The sequence below is a fragment of the Diorhabda sublineata genome, chromosome 7 (assembly GCF_026230105.1).
Source record: "Diorhabda sublineata isolate icDioSubl1.1 chromosome 7, icDioSubl1.1, whole genome shotgun sequence".
NCBI classification, from domain to species: Eukaryota; Metazoa; Arthropoda; class Insecta; order Coleoptera; family Chrysomelidae; genus Diorhabda; species Diorhabda sublineata.
Window position 1 is genome coordinate 20,720,188 of NC_079480.1, and position 21,562 is coordinate 20,741,749.

General features: G+C 30.4%; 1 protein-coding gene across 1 annotated transcript in view; it reads left to right on the top strand.

Annotated features, from left to right (window-relative positions):
- Positions 1-20,771, top strand: part of LOC130446501 (uncharacterized) — a 197,014-nt gene extending 176,243 nt beyond the window's left edge. The window contains exons 2-3 of the mRNA XM_056782801.1: positions 19,775-20,084; positions 20,568-20,771. Of these exons, the coding sequence (XP_056638779.1) occupies positions 19,775-20,084; positions 20,568-20,606 (349 nt within the window). The 3' untranslated portion in view covers positions 20,607-20,771. The remainder of the gene's footprint in view (positions 1-19,774; positions 20,085-20,567) is intronic.
- Positions 20,772-21,562: the final 791 nt, after the last annotated feature.

Below are 21,562 nucleotides of genomic sequence, written 5' to 3' on the forward strand. Positions count from 1 at the left end.
CATTTCTTATATATTTGAGTGAGTTCGCATCTAACTTTGTCAGATATCGTCGATTAACATCCATTGAAGCCCATTGAGGTCAACTGCCACTTTGTGATAATTGAAAATTTTCAAAGTCTATCTTCCTAATTTTAAGTCGAATTCCAACATTTCTTATATATTTGTGTGAGTTTACATCCAGCTTTGTCAGATATCGTCGAATAACATCCATTGAAGCCCATTGAGGTCAACTGTCACTTTGTGATAATTGAAAATTTTCAAAGTCTATCTTCCTAATTTTAAGTCGAATTCCAACATTTCTTATATATTTGTGTGAGTTTACATCTAGCTTTGTCAGATATCGTCGAATAACATCCATTGAAGCCCATTGAGGTCAACTGTCACTTTGTGATAATTGAAAATTTTCAAAGTCTATCTTCCTAATTTGAAGTCGAATTTCAACATTTCTTATATATTTGAGTGAGTTCGCTTCTAACTTTGTCAGATATCGTCGATTAACATCCATTGAAGCCCATTGAGGTCAACTGTCACTTTGTGATAATTGAAAATTTTCAAAGTCTATCTTCCTAATTTTAAGTCGAATTCCAACATTTCTTATATATTTGAGTGAATTTGCATCTAACTTTTTCAGATATCATCGAATAACATCCATTGAAGCTCGTTGAGGTCAACTGTCACTTTGTGTTAATTGAAAATTTTCAAAGTCTATCTTACTAATTTGAAGTCGAATTTCAACATTTCTCATATATTTGAGTGAATTTGCATCTAACTTTTTCAGATATCATCGAATAACATCCATTGAAGCTCGTTGAGGTCAACTGCCACTTTGTGATAATTGAAAATTTTCAAAGTCTATCTTCCTAATTTTAAGTCGAATTCCAACATTTCTTATATATTTGTGTGAGTTTACATCTAGCTTTGTCAGATATCGTCGAATAACATCCATTGAAGCCCATTGAGGTCAACTGTCACTTTGTGATAATTGAAAATTTTCAAAGTCTATCTTCCTAATTTGAAGTCGAATTTCAACATTTCTTATATATTTGAGTGAGTTTGCATCTAACTTTGTCAGATACCGTCGATTAACATCCATTGAAGCTCGTTGAGGTCAACTGTCACTTTGTGTTAATTGAAAATTTTCAAAGTCTATCTTCCTAATTTGAAGTCGCATTTCAACATTTCTCATATATTCGAGTGAGTTTGCATCTAACTTTTTCAGATATCATCGAATAACATCCATTGAAGCCCATTGAGGTCAACTGTCACTTTGTAATAATTGAAAATTTTCAAAGTCTATCTTCCTAATTTGAAGTCGCATTTCAACATTTCTCATATATTCGAGTGAGTTTGCATCTAACTTTGTCAGATATCATCGAATAACATCCATTGAAGCCCATTGAGGTCAACTGTCACTTTGTAATAACTGAAAATTTTCAAAGTCTATCTTCCTAATTTGAAGTCGCATTTCAACATTTCTCATACATTCGAGTGAGTTTACATCTAGCTTTGTCAGATATCGTCGAATAACATCCATTGAAGCCCATTGAGGTCAATTGTCACTTTGTGATAATTGAAAATTTTCAAAGTGTATCTAATTTGAAGTCGAATTTCGACATTTCTTATATATTTGAGTGAGTTCGCATCTAACTTTGTCAGATATCGTCGATTAACATCCATTGAAGCCCATTGAGGTCAACTGCCACTTTGTGATAATTGAAAATTTTCAAAGTCTATCTTCCTAATTTTAAGTCGAATTCCAACATTTCTTATATATTTGTGTGAGTTTACATCTAGCTTTGTCAGATATCGTCGAATAACATCCATTGAAGCCCATTGAGGTCAATTGTCACTTTGTGATAATTGAAAATTTTCAAAGTGTATCTAATTTGAAGTCGAATTTCGACATTTCTTATATATTTGAGTGAGTTCGCATCTAACTTTGTCAGATATCGTCGATTAACATCCATTGAAGCCCATTGAGGTCAACTGCCACTTTGTGATAATTGAAAATTTTCAGTCTATCTTCCTAATTTTAAGTCGAATTTCAACATTTCTTATATATTTGAGTGAGTTTGCATCTAACTTTGTCAGATATCATCGAATAACATCCATTGAAGCCCATTGAGGTCAACTGTCACTTTGTAATAATTGAAAATTTTCAAAGTCTATCTTCCTAATTTGAAGTCGCATTTCAACATTTCTCATATATATGAGAAACACAAAGTGAGATTCGACTTCAATGGGCTTCAATGAATGTAAATCGACGATATCTGACAAAGTTAGATGCAAACTCATTCAAATATATGAGAAATGTTGAAATTCGACTTCAAATGAGGAAGATAGACTTTGAAAATTTTCAATCAACACAAAGTGAGAATCGACCTCAATGGGCTTCAATGAATGTAAATCGACGATATCTGATAAAGTTAGATGCGAACTCATTCAAATATATGAGATATGTTGAAATTCGACTTCAAATGAGGAAGATAGTCTTTGAAAATTTTCAATTAAACCAAAGTGAGAATCGACTTCAATGGGCTTCAGTGAATGTAAATCGACAATATCTGACAAAGTTAGATGCAATCACATTCAAATATATGAGAAATGTTGAAATTCGACTTCAAATGAGGAAGATAGACTTTGAAAATTTTCAATCAACACAAAGTGAGAATCGACTTCAATGGGCTTCAATGAATGTAAATCGACGATATCTGATAAAGTTAGATGCGAACTCATTCAAATATATGAGAAATGTTGAAATTCGACTTCAAATGAGGAAGATAGACTTTGAAAATTTTCAATCAACACAAAGTGAGAATCGACTTCAATGGGCTTCAATGAATGTAAATCGACGATATCTGATAAAGTTAGATGCGAACTCATTCAAATATATGAGAAATGTTGAAATTCGACTTCAAATGAGGAAGATAGACTTTGAAAATTTTCAATCAACACAAAGTGAGAATCGACTTCAATGGGCTTCAATGAATGTAAATCGACAATATCTGACAAAGTTAGATGCAAACTCATTCAATTATATAAGAAATGTTGAAATTCGACTTCAAATGAGGAAGGTAGACTTTGAAAATTTTCAATCAACACAAAGTGAGAATCGACTTCAATGGGCTTCAATGAATGTAAATCGACGATATCTGACCATGTTAGATGCAAACTCATTCAAATATATGAGAAATGTTGAAATTCGACTTCAAATGAGGAAGATAGACTTTGAAAGTAACAATAGCTCCCCTAAATATAATTCACGTAAATCATTCCTAAACAGGTGTGTTTTTCTATTGTCATATTATATATATATATATATAATATATATATATATATATATTCCAGATCAAATTCTTTGACTGAGCGAAGTAACAGAGAAAAAATAAGTAGAGATTCAAATGGCACTCCGACAACCTCAAAACTAAGAAGACCAAGGAGAGAATGTCTTTTGTTTGTTCGAATCTATTTTTATTAAATTTCAGTTATTTTTTTTTTTGGTATATTTGAATCGATTTATAATTTTAATACCCAATTATAAAAAAACACCGTATGACTAGAAATGATTTCAATTATATATATATATATATATATATATATATATATATATATATATATATATATATATATATATATATTTATGTATGCCAAAGTGTTAGTTTGGGGACAAAATATTTCTGTAAGTGATTGTTTGAGGACATTTGAGGACTGTCCCCAAAGTTTTTATATGCCTAACTGTTGTTTTGAGGACTCGGGCAGTTTGGGGACTATCAAATTTGGTGTTTGAGGACACTATTGAGCAAAATGGGGACCACACTGAGCAATTCGGGGACAGCATATAGCAATTCGAGGACTGAATCGAATAACAGAACCATTGTTTATTTAGCATTAAATCCAGCAACTCTAAGGAGGATTCGCGTTAGCAACTATTCTAATAGAGACTCAATCATCTGGACAATTATGATTTTTCTATTAAAATTTAGGAAAGTGGCTAAGATAGTCAGACGATTTTTGTTATTTGCCTAATAACAAAACCCGTTCACTCTCATCAGTTCTTGAACTTTGGCCAAAAATTTGAACCCCAAATTGTACTTTATAGCTACGTATTAAAATTTTCAGTTTTAGCAAATTGATAATAGAGACGTTAGAATTGGATATTTGTACCTACCTTTGCTCTGTTATGATATTATGTTTTAGGAAAAGAGTAATGCACTGAATTTATACTTGTTTCTTTCTAACACATTGTCGCTTATGGACTGTGTGTAGAATCCTATGTCACCATGAAATATTCCTAACACCTATATTTCAAGAAATGCTGCTCCAAAAGTAGTGCAAATATGAATGAGAAAACTTATAGTATATTTTGTGACGAAAAGCTGTATGAAGGCTGTGAGTTTAATACTCGTCATTCAAATCATTTCATTAAGACTTCTATAGGTTTATGTCGTTACCCGTTTGCTTGAAAAGAGAACTGTTGGGTATTGTCCAAAAAAAGTCCAATATTTTTAGCAGAGAATTTATTCAGTATTTACCTTAAGCACCAGACGAGACATTTTTGGTACTCATGGTGTATGAGATCGATTTTTATTAAGAATTTTCAAAATATAACCAATAAACCCAACGTACCATCATAAAAATAGGTTTAGTAACTTGACAGAATAAGATTAATCATATAATAGTAATTATGCGCCAAGGAGGATATGTGAGGTATTATTGTCCATATATTTGTCGAAAAAGGTAGGTACCTTATTTATTTTGTTACTTTTAGTTTATATGAAAGTAAAATTTGAATTATTTCTTTTTGTGAAAATTAATTTGGCACAGAACTGCATCGGGAGTACTTATAATATGACAGAACAACGAGTGAGTTTATTTGAATTTGTCCACTCACCGATCCGAAGTTAAGATAAGTAACCATTGACCAAACATACCAACAGATCCCCAACCGTCTACTTCAAAGTCAGATAATCATAATGAAAGTTTTCCAGAAGCTTAAACTTCATCGACCTTAACGGCAAACGCCAACAGTCTAACGAAGGAAAATAATTTTAACTTAATTAATATTAACCCATTCGGTATTACTTGACTAACGTTTAATATGCATCCAATATATAATAATTTTAAATAAGTAACTGAATAATCTAGTTTACGTTTAGAATTAGGTTATTGTTTGTCGGCTGGATTTTGGACGGGTCACTAGTCACTCCCGTTTCACATAACAGCTGTGCACAAGGAAGGCAACTCAATACAATAATTTTTGTTTTGGTTTCATAATATTGTTGTTGTATACATGGACAAAAATTGTTACAATCAACAAATTCTTTTGATCCTTATTTACCATGCAAATCAAAGAAACATTTTTATTTAGAATTTCATGAAAACTATTCAAATATTTTCAATTGTATGTATTTCTGTGATGTTATAGAATATACAGTGTTAGGAATATTTCTTGGTAACTTAGGATTTAACACACGGTCCATAAGCGACAATATGTTAGAAAGAAACAAATGTACATTCGGTGTATAGTCTAGTATCCTTATTTTAACTGTAATAATCTACGCTGACTTTAGATTGTCTATCTCACTATATCTCACATTGGTAATGCTGTGTAACCTTTGCATTTTCCGTTGAGAGTGGGACGATTATTGTTTTACGTTAAAATCAAATGACGAACGATTTTTGTTATCATAAAAAGGAATATTGTATGGGAACATACACTTTCAACATGTAGATTGAAAATGAAGAGGAAGGATAGATAAAAATAGAACAATTACGGCTCTAGACTAAATCGTTTTATTATATATTATAACATTTCACTTTCGGTACTTGAGATGGTCTTTGTGAGCCTTTAAGGGATATAGATAAAATTTGTACAATGATAGCACAATTAAAACCGAAATCATTTCATCAGTTACCTATAATGATAAAACCTATTCGAAAAATAAATATTTCCAATATACTAATTACCATCATTTTTAGAACACACCAAAGACCAGTATCACTATTTTACTCGTTTAAAGTATTTCTTTAGTTCTTAAATAAAGTAGTGTAATGATTATAGATTCCTTTCATGCATGATCGTGCAACGCCGCCTAATCGCCTAAAGGAACTGGCGTATATTTAACATACATATATATTGTTTTTTGTATAGACAGACCTTTTGATGTATGAAGACCGATAGAAAGATCATTTTATTTCGTAAAAGAATTTTTTTAATTGTCCTTTGCTTTTAAAAACGACAATGTATTGTGTTGATGATATTTTTAATAAATACCTACATTTTTATTTTTAATACCTACATTTTTGGTTGAAGTTCTCTTTTGTTGAGAAATGGTTAATACAAGTGTTACTCTCCACTTATCATAGTTGAATGATTAAACTACTTTTAAACCAAATGTATACTGGAATTGCCTGTTTTTCATCGTTCCAACCTAATGAAAACTATGCCCTTTTCCATACAAATGATAACAAATACATTATTCTGCTAAAATGTATCACAAAGATATTTTGGTGATATATTTCTAGAACATAAAGATATTTGTATTTTCAAATCGAACATGTTCTTGTACTTGTATGTTAATTCATACATCATACTTGAAGGTGTCAATTTAAAACACTTCAACTGATGTTTTGATAAATTAAAACTTCAATTATTCATGTGTAAGCAAATTTGTCAACTGTTAAACCTTACAAAAGTAGTCGACGAATTTGCAATAATTTACAGATTTAATTTCACATTTCGTTGTATTGTCTCTTCCGTTTCAATAATACCTATGCATAGGTCCTCTCGGTTTCGTTTTATCTATCCTTCCTCTTCATTTTCAATCTACATGTTGAAAGTGTATGTTCCCATACAATATTCCTTTTTATGATAACAAAAATCGTTCGTCATTTGATTTTAACGTAAAACAATAATCGTCCCACTCTCAACGGAAAATGCAAAGGTTACACAGCATTACCAATGTGAGATATAGTGAGATAGACAATCTAAAGTCAGCGTAGATTATTACAGTTAAAATAAGGATACTAGACTATACACCGAATGTACATTTGTTTCTTTCTAACATATTGTCGCTTATGGACCGTGTGTTAAATCCTAAGTTACCAAGAAATATTCCTAACACTGTATATTCTATAACATCACAGAAATACATACAATTGAAAATATTTGAATAGTTTTCATGAAATTCTAAATAAAAATGTTTCTTTGATTTGCATGGTAAATAAGGATCAAAAGAATTTGTTGATTGTAACAATTTTTGTCCATGTATACAACAACAATATTATGAAACCAAAACAAAAATTATTGTATTGAGTTGCCTTCCTTGTGCACAGCTGTTATGTGAAACGGGAGTGACTAGTGACCCGTCCAAAATCCAGCCGACAAACAATAACCTAATTCTAAACGTAAACTAGATTATTCAGTTACTTATTTAAAATTATTATATATTGGATGCATATTAAACGTTAGTCAAGTAATACCGAATGGGTTAATATTAATTAAGTTAAAATTATTTTCCTTCGTTAGACTGTTGGCGTTTGCCGTTAAGGTCGATGAAGTTTAAGCTTCTGGAAAACTTTCATTATGATTATCTGACTTTGAAGTAGACGGTTGGGGATCTGTTGGTATGTTTGGTCAATGGTTACTTATCTTAACTTCGGATCGGTGAGTGGACAAATTCAAATAAACTCACTCGTTGTTCTGTCAGATTATAAGTACTCCCGATGCAGTTCTGTGCCAAATTAATTTTCACAAAAAGAAATAATTCAAATTTTACTTTCATATAAACTAAAAGTAACAAAATAAATAAGGTACCTACCTTTTTCGACAAATATATGGACAATAATACCTCACATATCCTCCTTGGCGCATAATTACTATTATATGATTAATCTTATTCTGTCAAGTTACTAAACCTATTTTTATGATGGTACGTTGGGTTTATTGGTTATATTTTGAAAATTCTTAATAAAAATCGATCTCATACACCATGAGTACCAAAAATGTCTCGTCTGGTGCTTAAGGTAAATACTGAATAAATTCTCTGCTAAAAATATTGGACTTTTTTTGGACAATACCCAACAGTTCTCTTTTCAAGCAAACGGGTAACGACATAAACCTATAGAAGTCTTAATGAAATGATTTGAATGACGAGTATTAAACTCACAGCCTTCATACAGCTTTTCGTCACAAAATATACTATAAGTTTTCTCATTCATATTTGCACTACTTTTGGAGCAGCATTTCTTGAAATATAGGTGTTAGGAATATTTCATGGTGACATAGGATTCTACACACAGTCCATAAGCGACAATGTGTTAGAAAGAAACAAGTATAAATTCAGTGCATTACTCTTTTCCTAAAACATAATATCATAACAGAGCAAAGGTAGGTACAAATATCCAATTCTAACGTCTCTATTATCAATTTGCTAAAACTGAAAATTTTAATACGTAGCTATAAAGTACAATTTGGGGTTCAAATTTTTGGCCAAAGTTCAAGAACTGATGAGAGTGAACGGGTTTTGTTATTAGGCAAATAACAAAAATCGTCTGACTATCTTAGCCACTTTCCTAAATTTTAATAGAAAAATCATAATTGTCCAGATGATTGAGTCTCTATTAGAATAGTTGCTAACGCGAATCCTCCTTAGAGTTGCTGGATTTAATGCTAAATAAACAATGGTTCTGTTATTCGATTCAGTCCTCGAATTGCTATATGCTGTCCCCGAATTGCTCAGTGTGGTCCCCATTTTGCTCAATAGTGTCCTCAAACACCAAATTTGATAGTCCCCAAACTGCCCGAGTCCTCAAAACAACAGTTAGGCATATAAAAACTTTGGGGACAGTCCTCAAATGTCCTCAAACAATCACTTACAGAAATATTTATATATATATATATATATAATTGAAATCATTTCTAGTCATACGGTGTTTTTTTATAATTGGGTATTAAAATTATAAATCGATTCAAATATACCAAAAAAAAAAATAACTGAAATTTAATAAAAATAGATTCGAACAAACAAAAGACATTCTCTACCTTGGTCTTCTTAGTTTTGAGGTTGTCGGAGTGCCATTTGAATCTCTACTTATTTTTTCTCTGTTACTTCGCTCAGTCAAAGAATTTGATCTGGAATATATATATATATATATATATATATATATATATATATATATATATATATATATATATATATATATATATATATATATATATATATTCCAGATCAAATTCTTTGACTGAGCGAAGTAAGTAAGTAATATATATATATATATATATATATATATATATATATATATATATATATATATATATATATATATATAATATGACAATAGAAAAACATACCTGTTTAGGAATGATTTACGTGAATTATATTTAGGGGAGCTATTGTTACTTTCAAAGTCTATCTTCCTCATTTGAAGTCGAATTTCAACATTTCTCATATATTTGAATGAGTTTGCATCTTACATGGTCAGATATCGTCGATTTACATTCATTGAAGCCCATTGAAGTCGATTCTCACTTTGTGTTGATTGAAAATTTTCAAAGTCTACCTTCCTCATTTGAAGTCGAATTTCAACATTTCTCATATAATTGAATGAGTTTGCATCTAACTTTGTCAGATATTGTCGATTTACATTCATTGAAGCCCATTGAAGTCGATTCTCACTTTGTGTTGATTGAAAATTTTCAAAGTCTATCTTCCTCATTTGAAGTCGAATTTCAACATTTCTCATATATTTGAATGAGTTCGCATCTAACTTTATCAGATATCGTCGATTTACATTCATTGAAGCCCATTGAGGTCGATTGTCACTTTGTGTTGATTGAAAATTTTCAAAGTCTATCTTCCTCATTTGAAGTCGAATTTCAACATTTCTCATATATTTGAATGAGTTCGCATCTAACTTTATCAGATATCGTCGATTTACATTCATTGAAGCCCATTGAGGTCGATTGTCACTTTGTGTTGATTGAAAATTTTCAAAGTCTATCTTCCTCATTTGAAGTCGAATTTCAACATTTCTCATATATTTGAATGAGATTGCATCTAACTTTGTCAGATATCGTCGATTTACATTCACTGAAGCCCATTGAAGTCGATTCTCACTTTGGTTTAATTGAAAATTTTCAAAGACTATCTTCCTCATTTGAAGTCGAATTTCAACATATCTCATATATTTGAATGAGTTCGCATCTAACTTTATCAGATATCGTCGATTTACATTCATTGAAGCCCATTGAGGTCGATTCTCACTTTGTGTTGATTGAAAATTTTCAAAGTCTATCTTCCTCATTTGAAGTCGAATTTCAACATTTCTCATATATATGAGAAATGTTGAAATGCGACTTCAAATTAGGAAGATAGACTTTGAAAATTTTCAATTATTACAAAGTGACAGTTGACCTCAATGGGCTTCAATGGATGTTATTCGATGATATCTGACAAAGTTAGATGCAAACTCACTCAAATATATGAGAAATGTTGAAATTCGACTTCAAATTAGGAAGATAGACTTTGAAAATTTTCAATTATTACAAAGTGACAGTTGACCTCAATGGGCTTCAATGGATGTTAATCGACGATATCTGACAATGTTAGAATCGAACTCACTCAAATATATAAGAAATGTTGAAATTCGACTTAAAATTAGGAAGATAGACTTTGAAAATTTTCAATTATCACAAAGTGGCAGTTGACCTCAATGGGCTTCAATGGATGTTAATCGACGATATCTGACAAAGTTAGATGCGAACTCACTCAAATATATAAGAAATGTCGAAATTCGACTTCAAATTAGATACACTTTGAAAATTTTCAATTATCACAAAGTGACAATTGACCTCAATGGGCTTCAATGGATGTTATTCGACGATATCTGCCAAAGCTAGATGTAAACTCACTCGAATATATGAGAAATGTTGAAATGCGACTTCAAATTAGGAAGATAGACTTTGAAAATTTTCAATTATTACAAAGTGACAGTTGACCTCAATGGTCTTCAATGGATGTTATTCGATGATATCTGACAAAGTTAGATGCAAACTCACTCGAATATATGAGAAATGTTGAAATGCGACTTCAAATTAGGAAGATAGACTTTGAAAATTTTCAATTATTACAAAGTGACAGTTGACCTCAATGGGCTTCAATGGATGTTATTCGATGATATCTGAAAAAGTTAGATGCAAACTCACTCGAATATATGAGAAATGTTGAAATGCGACTTCAAATTAGGAAGATAGACTTTGAAAATTTTCAATTATCACAAAGTGACAGTTGACCTCAATGGGCTTCAATGGATGTTATTCGACGATATCTGACAAAGCTAGATGTAAACTCACACAAATATATAAGAAATGTTGGAATTCGACTTAAAATTAGGAAGATAGACTTTGAAAATTTTCAATTATCACAAAGTGGCAGTTGACCTCAACGAGCTTCAATGGATGTTATTCGATGATATCTGAAAAAGTTAGATGCAAATTCACTCAAATATATAAGAAATGTTGAAATTCGACTTAAAATTAGGAAGATAGACTTTGAAAATTTTCAATTATCACAAAGTGACAATTGACCTCAATGGGCTTCAATGGATGTTAATCGACGATATCTGACAAAGTTAGAAGCGAACTCACTCAAATATATAAGAAATGTTGAAATTCGACTTCAAATTAGGAAGATAGACTTTGAAAATTTTCAATTAACACAAAGTGACAGTTGACCTCAACGACCTTCAATGGATGTTATTCGATGATATCTGACAAAGTTAGATGCAAACTCACTCAAATATATAAGAAATGTTGGAATTCGACTTAAAATTAGGAAGATAGACTTTGAAAATTTTCAATTATCACCAAGTGACAGTTGACCTCAATGGGCTTCAATGGATGTTAATCGACGATATCTGACAAAGTTAGAAGCGAACTCACTCAAATATATAAGAAATGTTGAAATTCGACTTCAAATTAGGAAGATAGACTTTGAAAATTTTCAATTATCACAAAGTGACAGTTGACCTCAATGGGCTTCATTGGATGTTATTCGACGATATCTGACAAAGCTAGATGTAAACTCACTCGAATATATGAGAAATGTTGAAATGCGACTTCAAATTAGGAAGATAGACTTTGAAAATTTTCAATTATTACAAAGTGACATTTGACCTCAATGGGCTTCAATGGATGTTATTCGATGATATCTGACAAAGTTAGATGCAAACTCACTCGAATATATGAGAAATGTTGAAATGCGACTTCAAATTAGGAAGATAGACTTTGAAAATTTTCAATTATTACAAAGTGACAGTTGACCTCAATGGGCTTCAATGGATGTTATTCGATGATATCTGAAAAAGTTAGATGCAAATTCACTCAAATATATAAGAAATGTTGGAATTCGACTTAAAATTAGGAAGATAGACTTTGAAAATTTTCTTTATCCTTCCAAGAATTTTATCTTCAGAACCAACCACCCTTTTTTGTTTATTTAAGCAAACTTATATACCTCTTCTCGATGTTTCCTTTTATAATTCGTATACTAAATGTAATATCCAAAATTTAGGACTTAATAAAGGCTTTATTTATTACTGGGTAGAAAATGAAACAGAAATTTTGAAACTTGAAATAAATTCTACACTGTATGAATTCTACGTTCTTTCTTTACTTAATAAACATTTTCATGTACCTACCTGTAATCACTAATGAAATTACTAATTCGAAAAATGAAGACGTAGAAAAATTGAAAATATATAATAAGTACCTATCTAGTGTCCTAAAAAGAAACTTTGTTAAGCTTTCTTAACCACTTTGTCAGATATCGTCGATTAACATCCATTGAAGCCCATTGAAGTCGACTGTCACTTTGTCTTGATTGAAAATTTTCAAAGTCTATCTTCCTCATTTGAAGTCGAATTTCAACATTTCTCATATATTTGAATGAGTTTGCATCTAACTTTGTCAGATATCGTCGATTTACATTCATTGAAGCCCATTGAAGTCGATTCTCACTTTGTGTTGATTTGACATCTCATATTTTCTGAAAAATTGGTGTGAACTTTTTGAAACTCATTGTATATATAATTATTTAAAAAAAAATGAAAAATTAGTGGCCACCTGATAACTGAGGTATAAATTCATGATTTCTTTCACAAGCTAGAAACTAATGTGAAAATGACTTACGCTTATTTGTTTTTGTGACATTAACAGTCTCAGTATCTTCTGGTATGTAAGTTGGATCATGTAATGAATTATCTCTGTCCACACTAAGATCACATTCAGAAACTGCAATATCTATAAACAAGATAGGTAGATCACATTATCACTTATTATGTAGACCTACTTCCTTATTAGATTAATTAAAACTGACGGCAACAACTATAAGTTGAACATAGACTTACTTTTTTAAGAACAAATTCACGTCTATTGAGAAAGTACCATACTTACTTTGATTTATTTTTATATCATCTGCCTCATATGTAGGATAACATCTAGAATTATCTTCATTACCACAGAGATTAGATGTAGAAATTGCAGTATTCATATCTAAAAAGGAATGGTGCAAATGAAACAGTTTATATACATAGATCAATGATCAATTATAGAGGATTTGAAACTAATTTAGTAACTATGTATAGATTTCCATCCAAAATTTTACAAAAACAGGAACTGTTTCAGATATTTTATAAATAATATAGTTCAACTTACCATTCAGACTTTCAATATCTTCACTCATTTGGATATCTCGTTTCTTTTTTTCCAATATATTTCTATTATTATTGAGAAAAACTATATGAGCTTCATAAAAGCCCATTTTTTTATATGGAGCCCACACCAAATCTCCTTCAATTGGAGTCAACTGCCTTGTAGGTACTATGTACAGAATTTTGTCCTCAATAAACCTCACTAGACAGTATTTCTTACTGTTGTCTATAAATAATTATCAACAGATAGTATTTACATTTTCAGCAGAAATTATCTGAACACCCGAAGGTCAGGTGTTTGACAAAGTCCATTTCAGAATAATCGCAATACGCATCTAAAAGATTGATAACTCAACAGAATATGAAAACCATTTCGTGAACTTGTTATTTCTATGATAATGAAATTTTCAATTTTCATTCCATTTCTCAAGAAGCTACAAGTACTAAATTATAGCTTATAGAAGCAGATTGCTCACTCAATATTGTATCTCTCATACACACTCCTGGGAAACAACCTTTGCTCAGAAAGTTTGTCAGTTATGACACACTGTTGTTGGATATCTTATTCTGATAAGTTTCCCAACAGACAAATCCTATCTTACTTCGCTACTGCATAAAATCGTAAATACATATGCATAACTAGATTCTAAAAATACATAAAAAATATTATTTAGCATCCTTTAAACGTTAAAAATAATAACATTGGGCAACATTGTAGGTTCGTTGTTCTTTCACATTTTTAAGCTTAAACTGAGATAAGATTCTTACCCTTTGTTGTTTTGCCAGTGTTTCCCCTATTTTAATTGGTTTTGAGTGTCATTATTCTAAACAGAGTATTATTTCATGTGAACTATAACTATTGATAAAGTAAAAACTGCACATTATTGTTGTGTGTGTCGTATTAATTCCACTTCCACGTACAACAAAAACCTTCAATTTTTAACAAAATTTCAACAAATAAATTGAATACACTCCATAATAGACAAAATAATAAATATATTACTGATTAAATTTCTAAAACGTTTATAACACAACTATTAAACAACTCATTATAATTACGTCATATTTTATTTTTCAAAGAAACCCGTCAGTACAATGTACCTTATGTTCAGGATAACTAATCAAAAACCAAAAGAATAAATTGTAAAATGTACAGATGTTTCACAAAAATAAACAAACTTGATTCGAGTTCTTACAACACTGTGTTTGTCCTCTAACACCAATAATGAATTTAATCAACTTTTTCGTTCATAATATTAGTATCACTACACTAATGGTTAGTATTTATTATTTAGTTAAATCTATCATCGAACAGTTTATATTATTTAATGTCGGGCATTGTATCAATTGGATACACCCCTGAGCGCGTGGAAAACAATTTCTTGTTACGCCGTGGAAAATTTGAACCATGAACATCAAAAATGCCGACATCGAATGAGCCATCAACTGTTATTGTAAGCTTTATACTGTGCTTTTAGCTTTTACTTTATTTCACGTTTAAGAATGACAGAAATTCGTTACTGAACGCGGTATGCAACAGAAAAAAATTGTATGAGTAATACAATCTCTCTAATTTGATTTAGAAAAGATACAAAAAATGGGATGCACTATAATTATCCAATGATATATTAAAACTAAAATACAGCGCGATTATTCTGAAATGCCACGTGCAACACATCGGCACTTTGAAAAATGGCGACTTATATCCTAAATACACATTTTCAATTTGATTTCACATTTATCAGTAAAATTAGATATTATAATTACCTTTTACTTTACGAAATCGATTCATACTTTCTTTTTTCGATAAAGATTATTCACCGCCAAAATAACTAAAAAACGATATGAATTAAACTGTATCTATAAGCACTTAATGATATAGCTTTACTAATGGAGAATAGAAAATGGATCATTCCAAAAGAACAAAACCGACGAATTTAGAATGATTACTGGAAAATGAACAATGGAGTTTACCAATTGCATATATTAATATATATACCTAATTAGCCACATTTATTAAGCTGGTCTACTATAATCCCCGAACTCATAGCTTCTTTGCAAATTCTTTCAAATATCATATTTGAAACATAAGATACCACTAGATGGAACTTATCAAAGTACAAAATTTTTTGCTTGTTTTTTTAACTAACATGGATTCATATTTGAAATTCGTGAAAATAGGGTTTTATCTAGTCTTTATGTCGGGATATTCGTTCTTTATTGAAATTTTTCAATGTTTCAAATTGCAAAATAATAGCATTCAATGGGAATATTATAGGTACCTACCTAGATGGCTTCCAAACTACGCAGTTCTGTAGATTCAACGATAGAGTGCGCAGTATATATTTCAAATAATGCTGAAAAACTGTCAAATGTCAGGAATAATTTTAAGACTTGAAGTCACTGGGCCCAGTTCTTCGAATAACAAAACCCATAGAAGGAGAATTAAATACTTTATTTTGAAGCCAACATATCTATGTCTAGAGTACCTTTACAACTGTCGTTGAATCTAAATTGTATTATGTATTTCTGTTTCTATTTAGAAAAAATATAGGTATTTATGTTGATATTTTTACCACCTGCATATATCATAAATAATGGTAAAGATTAATACAATAAATTATAGTAAACGAGCTCCAGATATATAATTCGATTAAAACTATATAATACCTACCTATGTATTTAAAAAAATTAATTCGTTCATATGAGGTATGTATAGACATTCGATTTTAAACATCGTCGTAACTTCACTAATTCTTGTAATATTAAACCGTTCATTGTTAATCCTTTGAAGTGGCGTTCTAATCTGTTTTTAGGTGTTTTTGATGATTCGTCTCCTCTTACCAAAGTTAGTAAATTTGGACAAAATGATTTGTGTTCAGTAGACAACAAATTTGATTACTGGAAATTATTAGCGAATATACAGGGCGAACCGAGGATCTACAGTGTTTTTTTAATGAAATGTCATGTATATTAGCATATTTTTTTTCAAGCAGTTCAGTGACCTCCAATCACCCCTCCAATATTATTGACATTTCCTTAACCAAATTATGATTTTTTTTATGAAAATGAAAATCTTATTTGCAGATGCATACCGAAAAAACCACTGTCATCCTTCATCATAGTTACGGAACTCAAGAGAAAATAATTATGATACCATTTGATAGATAGATGTGCGATGTTTCTGGTCCATTTCCATGCCCTACAATTATACAGAGTAGCTGAAAATTATTTTTCTAATCCGAATTGTTTAAAATGAATTTTCTAGTTTGTTTTTTCAAGTGGAACAACTCGTATATTTTCGAGCGTCTGATGTAGAATATTTTTTGTACATCCACCCATATCGCTATTGTCTCTCAACAGGTCAAATTCTAGAAGCAATTAATAGTTTTGCTATTCATACATAGGTGCGCGTTCCATTAAATGCACTATTCGGACGTAGAATCGATAGTCGGCTATCTTTCCCTAGTTTTGGGTATCGCCATCTATGAATCGGGAATTCCGCTTCAAAACTTAACACGGGGTAGATTATCTAGTTACTACATATAATCAAGGATTTCATGCAGATCATAATTTGGTAAATACCTATTCCCAGAAATGACAAAAAAGCCCAACAAAATTAGCACTGAATTCTTGTTATTGTATATGCATGTTAAGCCGCGTTTACACCGGCGTTAATAACACGAGTTTTTAATAAAAAGTTATTAACTTAACTGAATCGCCAAAAAATTTCTATTAACAAAAGTTAATAACTCGTGTTTTTAACAGAAAATTCCTTGTTATTAACAAGATTTATGTTATCCATCAAGAGTCGGTAAAGATTAAAGGAAATGTGTTGTGTTTCAAACAAATGTTAATAACAGAAGTTAATAGCCTCTTTTAGCGTGTTAACTTTTGTTAATAACTGGTTCCTCTCTTCCCCGCAACCCCCTCGCCCGGCATGAGCGTTGATACTGGCGTAGTGACTTTTAACTTTTGTTGATAACAAAACTAGCAGCCAAAAGAAAATGTTATTAAGATATGTTAATAACTTTTCTTATTAACACCTGTTAATAACAAAAATGTTAAAAAACTCGTGTTATTAACTCCGGTGTAAACGCGGCTTAACAAGGAATTTTCTGTTAAAAACACGAGTTATTATTAACTTTTGTGAAGAGAATTTTTTGGCGATTCAGTTAAGTTAATAACTTTTTCTTAAAAACTCTTGTTATTAACTCCGGTGTAAACGCATCTTTAGTAACTGGCATTTTGTAATTAATTACTCGATTAATTTGGCAACAAGGTTCTGTTTTTATACGATATCAGGTATTGTCGTTCTTGTTACAGATATAGTCACAGTTATAACAAAACAGTGATAGATTTCATAGGTTGTCATTTCTACTTCATGGTTATTTTAATCCTATCTATGAAATGATATATTATTATACCGAGTTATATTTTGACCACATAATAAATTTTGAACTAATTTATATAATGGAATGGGGTTTTACCAGTCTCTAATTTTTATTAATTTAGTTTTTTTCGGTATTCGTCTAATTATATTCACTTCCGGTTTAATCGGAAATGATATAGCTTTCATACTTTTCAACAATCTGAAAATCCATTCTTTTCCATTTCCAAACTACTTAGTATATTTTTTGTACTGGGTGTGATGACTTTATTATAGTATTGTTTTTTCGAAACATGTAAGGATGCATGAAGTTACTATGGAGAATGAAGACAACTACTTGTGAACGCCGAAACAGATAATTAAGAAATAAAGAAATCGATTCACATTTACACTATCACTACACAGACATACACACTTCTCAATCTAACGCGCGTTTCCATGACTAAGTTCAACGACTTCAAACGCCCAAAAAGATACGCAAGTTTGAGTGTCTGTATAGTGGTATTGAAAAGTGTGTTCAGTATGAATTTCAGCAATGGTTCCAGTAATTCCATTTCGGATCTTTCGTAATTATTTAGTAATTATTATAAATATTAATCGTTTCAATTCTCAATAAGGTTATTTAATGGTTGAAAGTTATGTTGTCTATCATTTCTATAGTCAACTTGTGAATCGTTACATGTTCCCTAAAAACAATACTGATTTCAAGCATCAATATAACTATCAACCTGTACAATAACTATACTGATTAGAGTATTTTCGAAAGTGAAAAGAGTGAATTTCCAGATTGTAGAGAATTCTACAGTGTGTTCCATCTGAAATAAAAAGTTGTCTTATTTACGAAATGCACTATTAGAGAAAGATTGATAAAAACCCAATTCCATTATATAATGGGGCTTAAAAGTTATTCAAGTTTATAATGGGTCCAAATATAATGGTGAATCGTCCTGGAAATAGTTACTTTGCGGTACGATTTGTATGAGGTGGTATATTCAATGGTAATACAACTAGTGATTACATTTTTGGGATAAGCCTGTTGATTTATTTCAAGAAACTGAGTTGCTTGAAAAAACAACATGGATAGTGTACTATTTGTTACCCTTGTGAGAATGTGAGAATTTTATAGGATTGGGTTTTGTTTTTGTTTCTTAGCTCTTGCACACTTATAATAGAATCACCACCAGCTGTTATTAGTGTCACTTGTATTTTGATTTAAAAAAAAAACACAATTTTCATGAGTTGAATTCAAAATCTACTGGCCTGGGGTATTATTTATATACTAGGTATTACATCCAATTTTTTTTATTTAATAAGCACATTAATCTGCTTCGATCTATTTTCCGGCAACGCTATAACCGATTTTTTGAGGACATACCGAATATACCATTATATACCGCATAAATATTTGAAGTTTCAGTTTGGGGACAGTATAACTGGTTTGCTAAAACCGTATATACCATTGTATATCGTATATATATTTGATGTTTCAGTTTGAGGACAGTATAACTGGTTTTCTAATACACATAACTATTTCTTCGAGGACAGTATAAAGTATATAGTATATACATCGGATGTCCCTGTATAAACACTTGGGCATATATATATATATATATATATATATATATATATATATATATATATATATATATATATATATATATATATATATATTAGTTTCAGTGCATCTTCGAGTTGCAAAGAAAAAATTGGGAGTACTCCCACCCCAATAAGAGTTCAAGAACAACATAAAATAATGAGAAGAAATAGTGTTACCGAAGGGATTACTAACATTCAAGTTCGTTCAAATTGTAGTAATTCTGCTGGAAAAGAATCGAGATTGATGTCGTCACTCCGTAATGTTAGAGAGAATTTATTAAAATCGCCTTATTATAATTCAAAGACTGGAATACTAGTCGATAACAATACTAAAATAGAATCAAAAGTTGAGAAAATAGTCACCATTAGAAAATCCCTTAACTCGTCGGTGAGTATTAATTAAATGTTACATAATAAAAAAATCAGCTTTTCAATTAATTTTGTGAAAAATTTGTTTCCCGTCTGTTTGCGTTCGACATGGAAATAGCTATTTTGTGACGATTTGCAAAGAATTACATAGAAAAAAATTGATGGTGGAAAATCTATCATCGAATTTCACAGATATTATATAAAATAAAGCAGATGGGTCAAATCTCGCAGGAATCAGCTACAGCTAATTATTCTAAACTCATAAAATCTTTTTTTTTTTCACACTGAAAAAAAATATGAAGAAGACCTATCCAGACTGAATTGTAGGATGATAAGAACCAATGCTTCAGGTGCTCAAGTGAAAAATACGCATTTGCAAATTAAATATTCGGTTTTTTTTTATGTTGAGCCTTTTAAATTTTCTTTTTTAATTATCCTTACTATCCTTACTTATGTTTTAATTTCGTACAATATTTTGAATTTAGTTATTTTTAATGTTTAGGGAAAACCGAAGAAGTCCGAAAAAGAGAACATTGGTTAAGGAATTAATTTTGCAAAATAATAACATTGTGATACTGCAGGCAGAATTTTAATATGGTTGTGTAGTTTTCGATTTTAATTTTGTTTAGATAGTTTTATTTTTTTATTAATTGACATATTTTTAATGTTTTTTGATATGCAATGAATAAAATTTTTTGAAAATAAATAGTTTTTTTTATATTTTCCTTATTTAGTCGTATTAAATTCGATCATTTTGTGTTTCAATTTATTTCTTTAATGACAAAAACAATTTTTTGTTGTTAGTGGTAATTGTTGTAGTTTTTTTCTTTGTAGGCTTCCAGTCTAATAAGCCGTTTGGAAAAAATATTCTCATATCTGTTGACCAGATGTTTTATTGCTTGTTCTCGTTTTTATGGCTGTGGTAGGTAAAGATGTGGATTTTTCCAATAAGACTCTTTCAACATGTGCAAATAACACAATAATAAAGTAATAAATATTATGGGTTCCAATGGTTTTATAATTTGTACAGAGCTGGCCAAAAGAAAATAGTTTACTATCATATTTGGCATGATTGATTATCAAATTTTCAGAAAATGCTGATATTTTTACCGTCTCTCCAAAATAATATAATTCTGAACACATCTTAAAATTTGAATTCTTTTCTAATTTATAATTGTTTTCTTGTTATACACGAAGTTTGTTTAAACTTGGAAAAACTATATGATAATTAAGTCATGTAATGAAAATTATTAAGTATGACAATTTGGAGAAAATAGTTGATTATATTATTGCAGCTTTGCTTCAAAGTGGAAAGGTTTGTCTTGGTAATAAAAAAGACCATTTTCTTAATGACTATCTTTATTTTGTATTAGTTCTGAATAATTTTGACACTTGGTATCATGTATTGTCCCATGGAGATTCCGAAAATCACAGTAGTTTTCGAATTTGAGGAATGGTTTTCGTGAAAATCCAATTTTCTCCTCTTGATTCACCCAC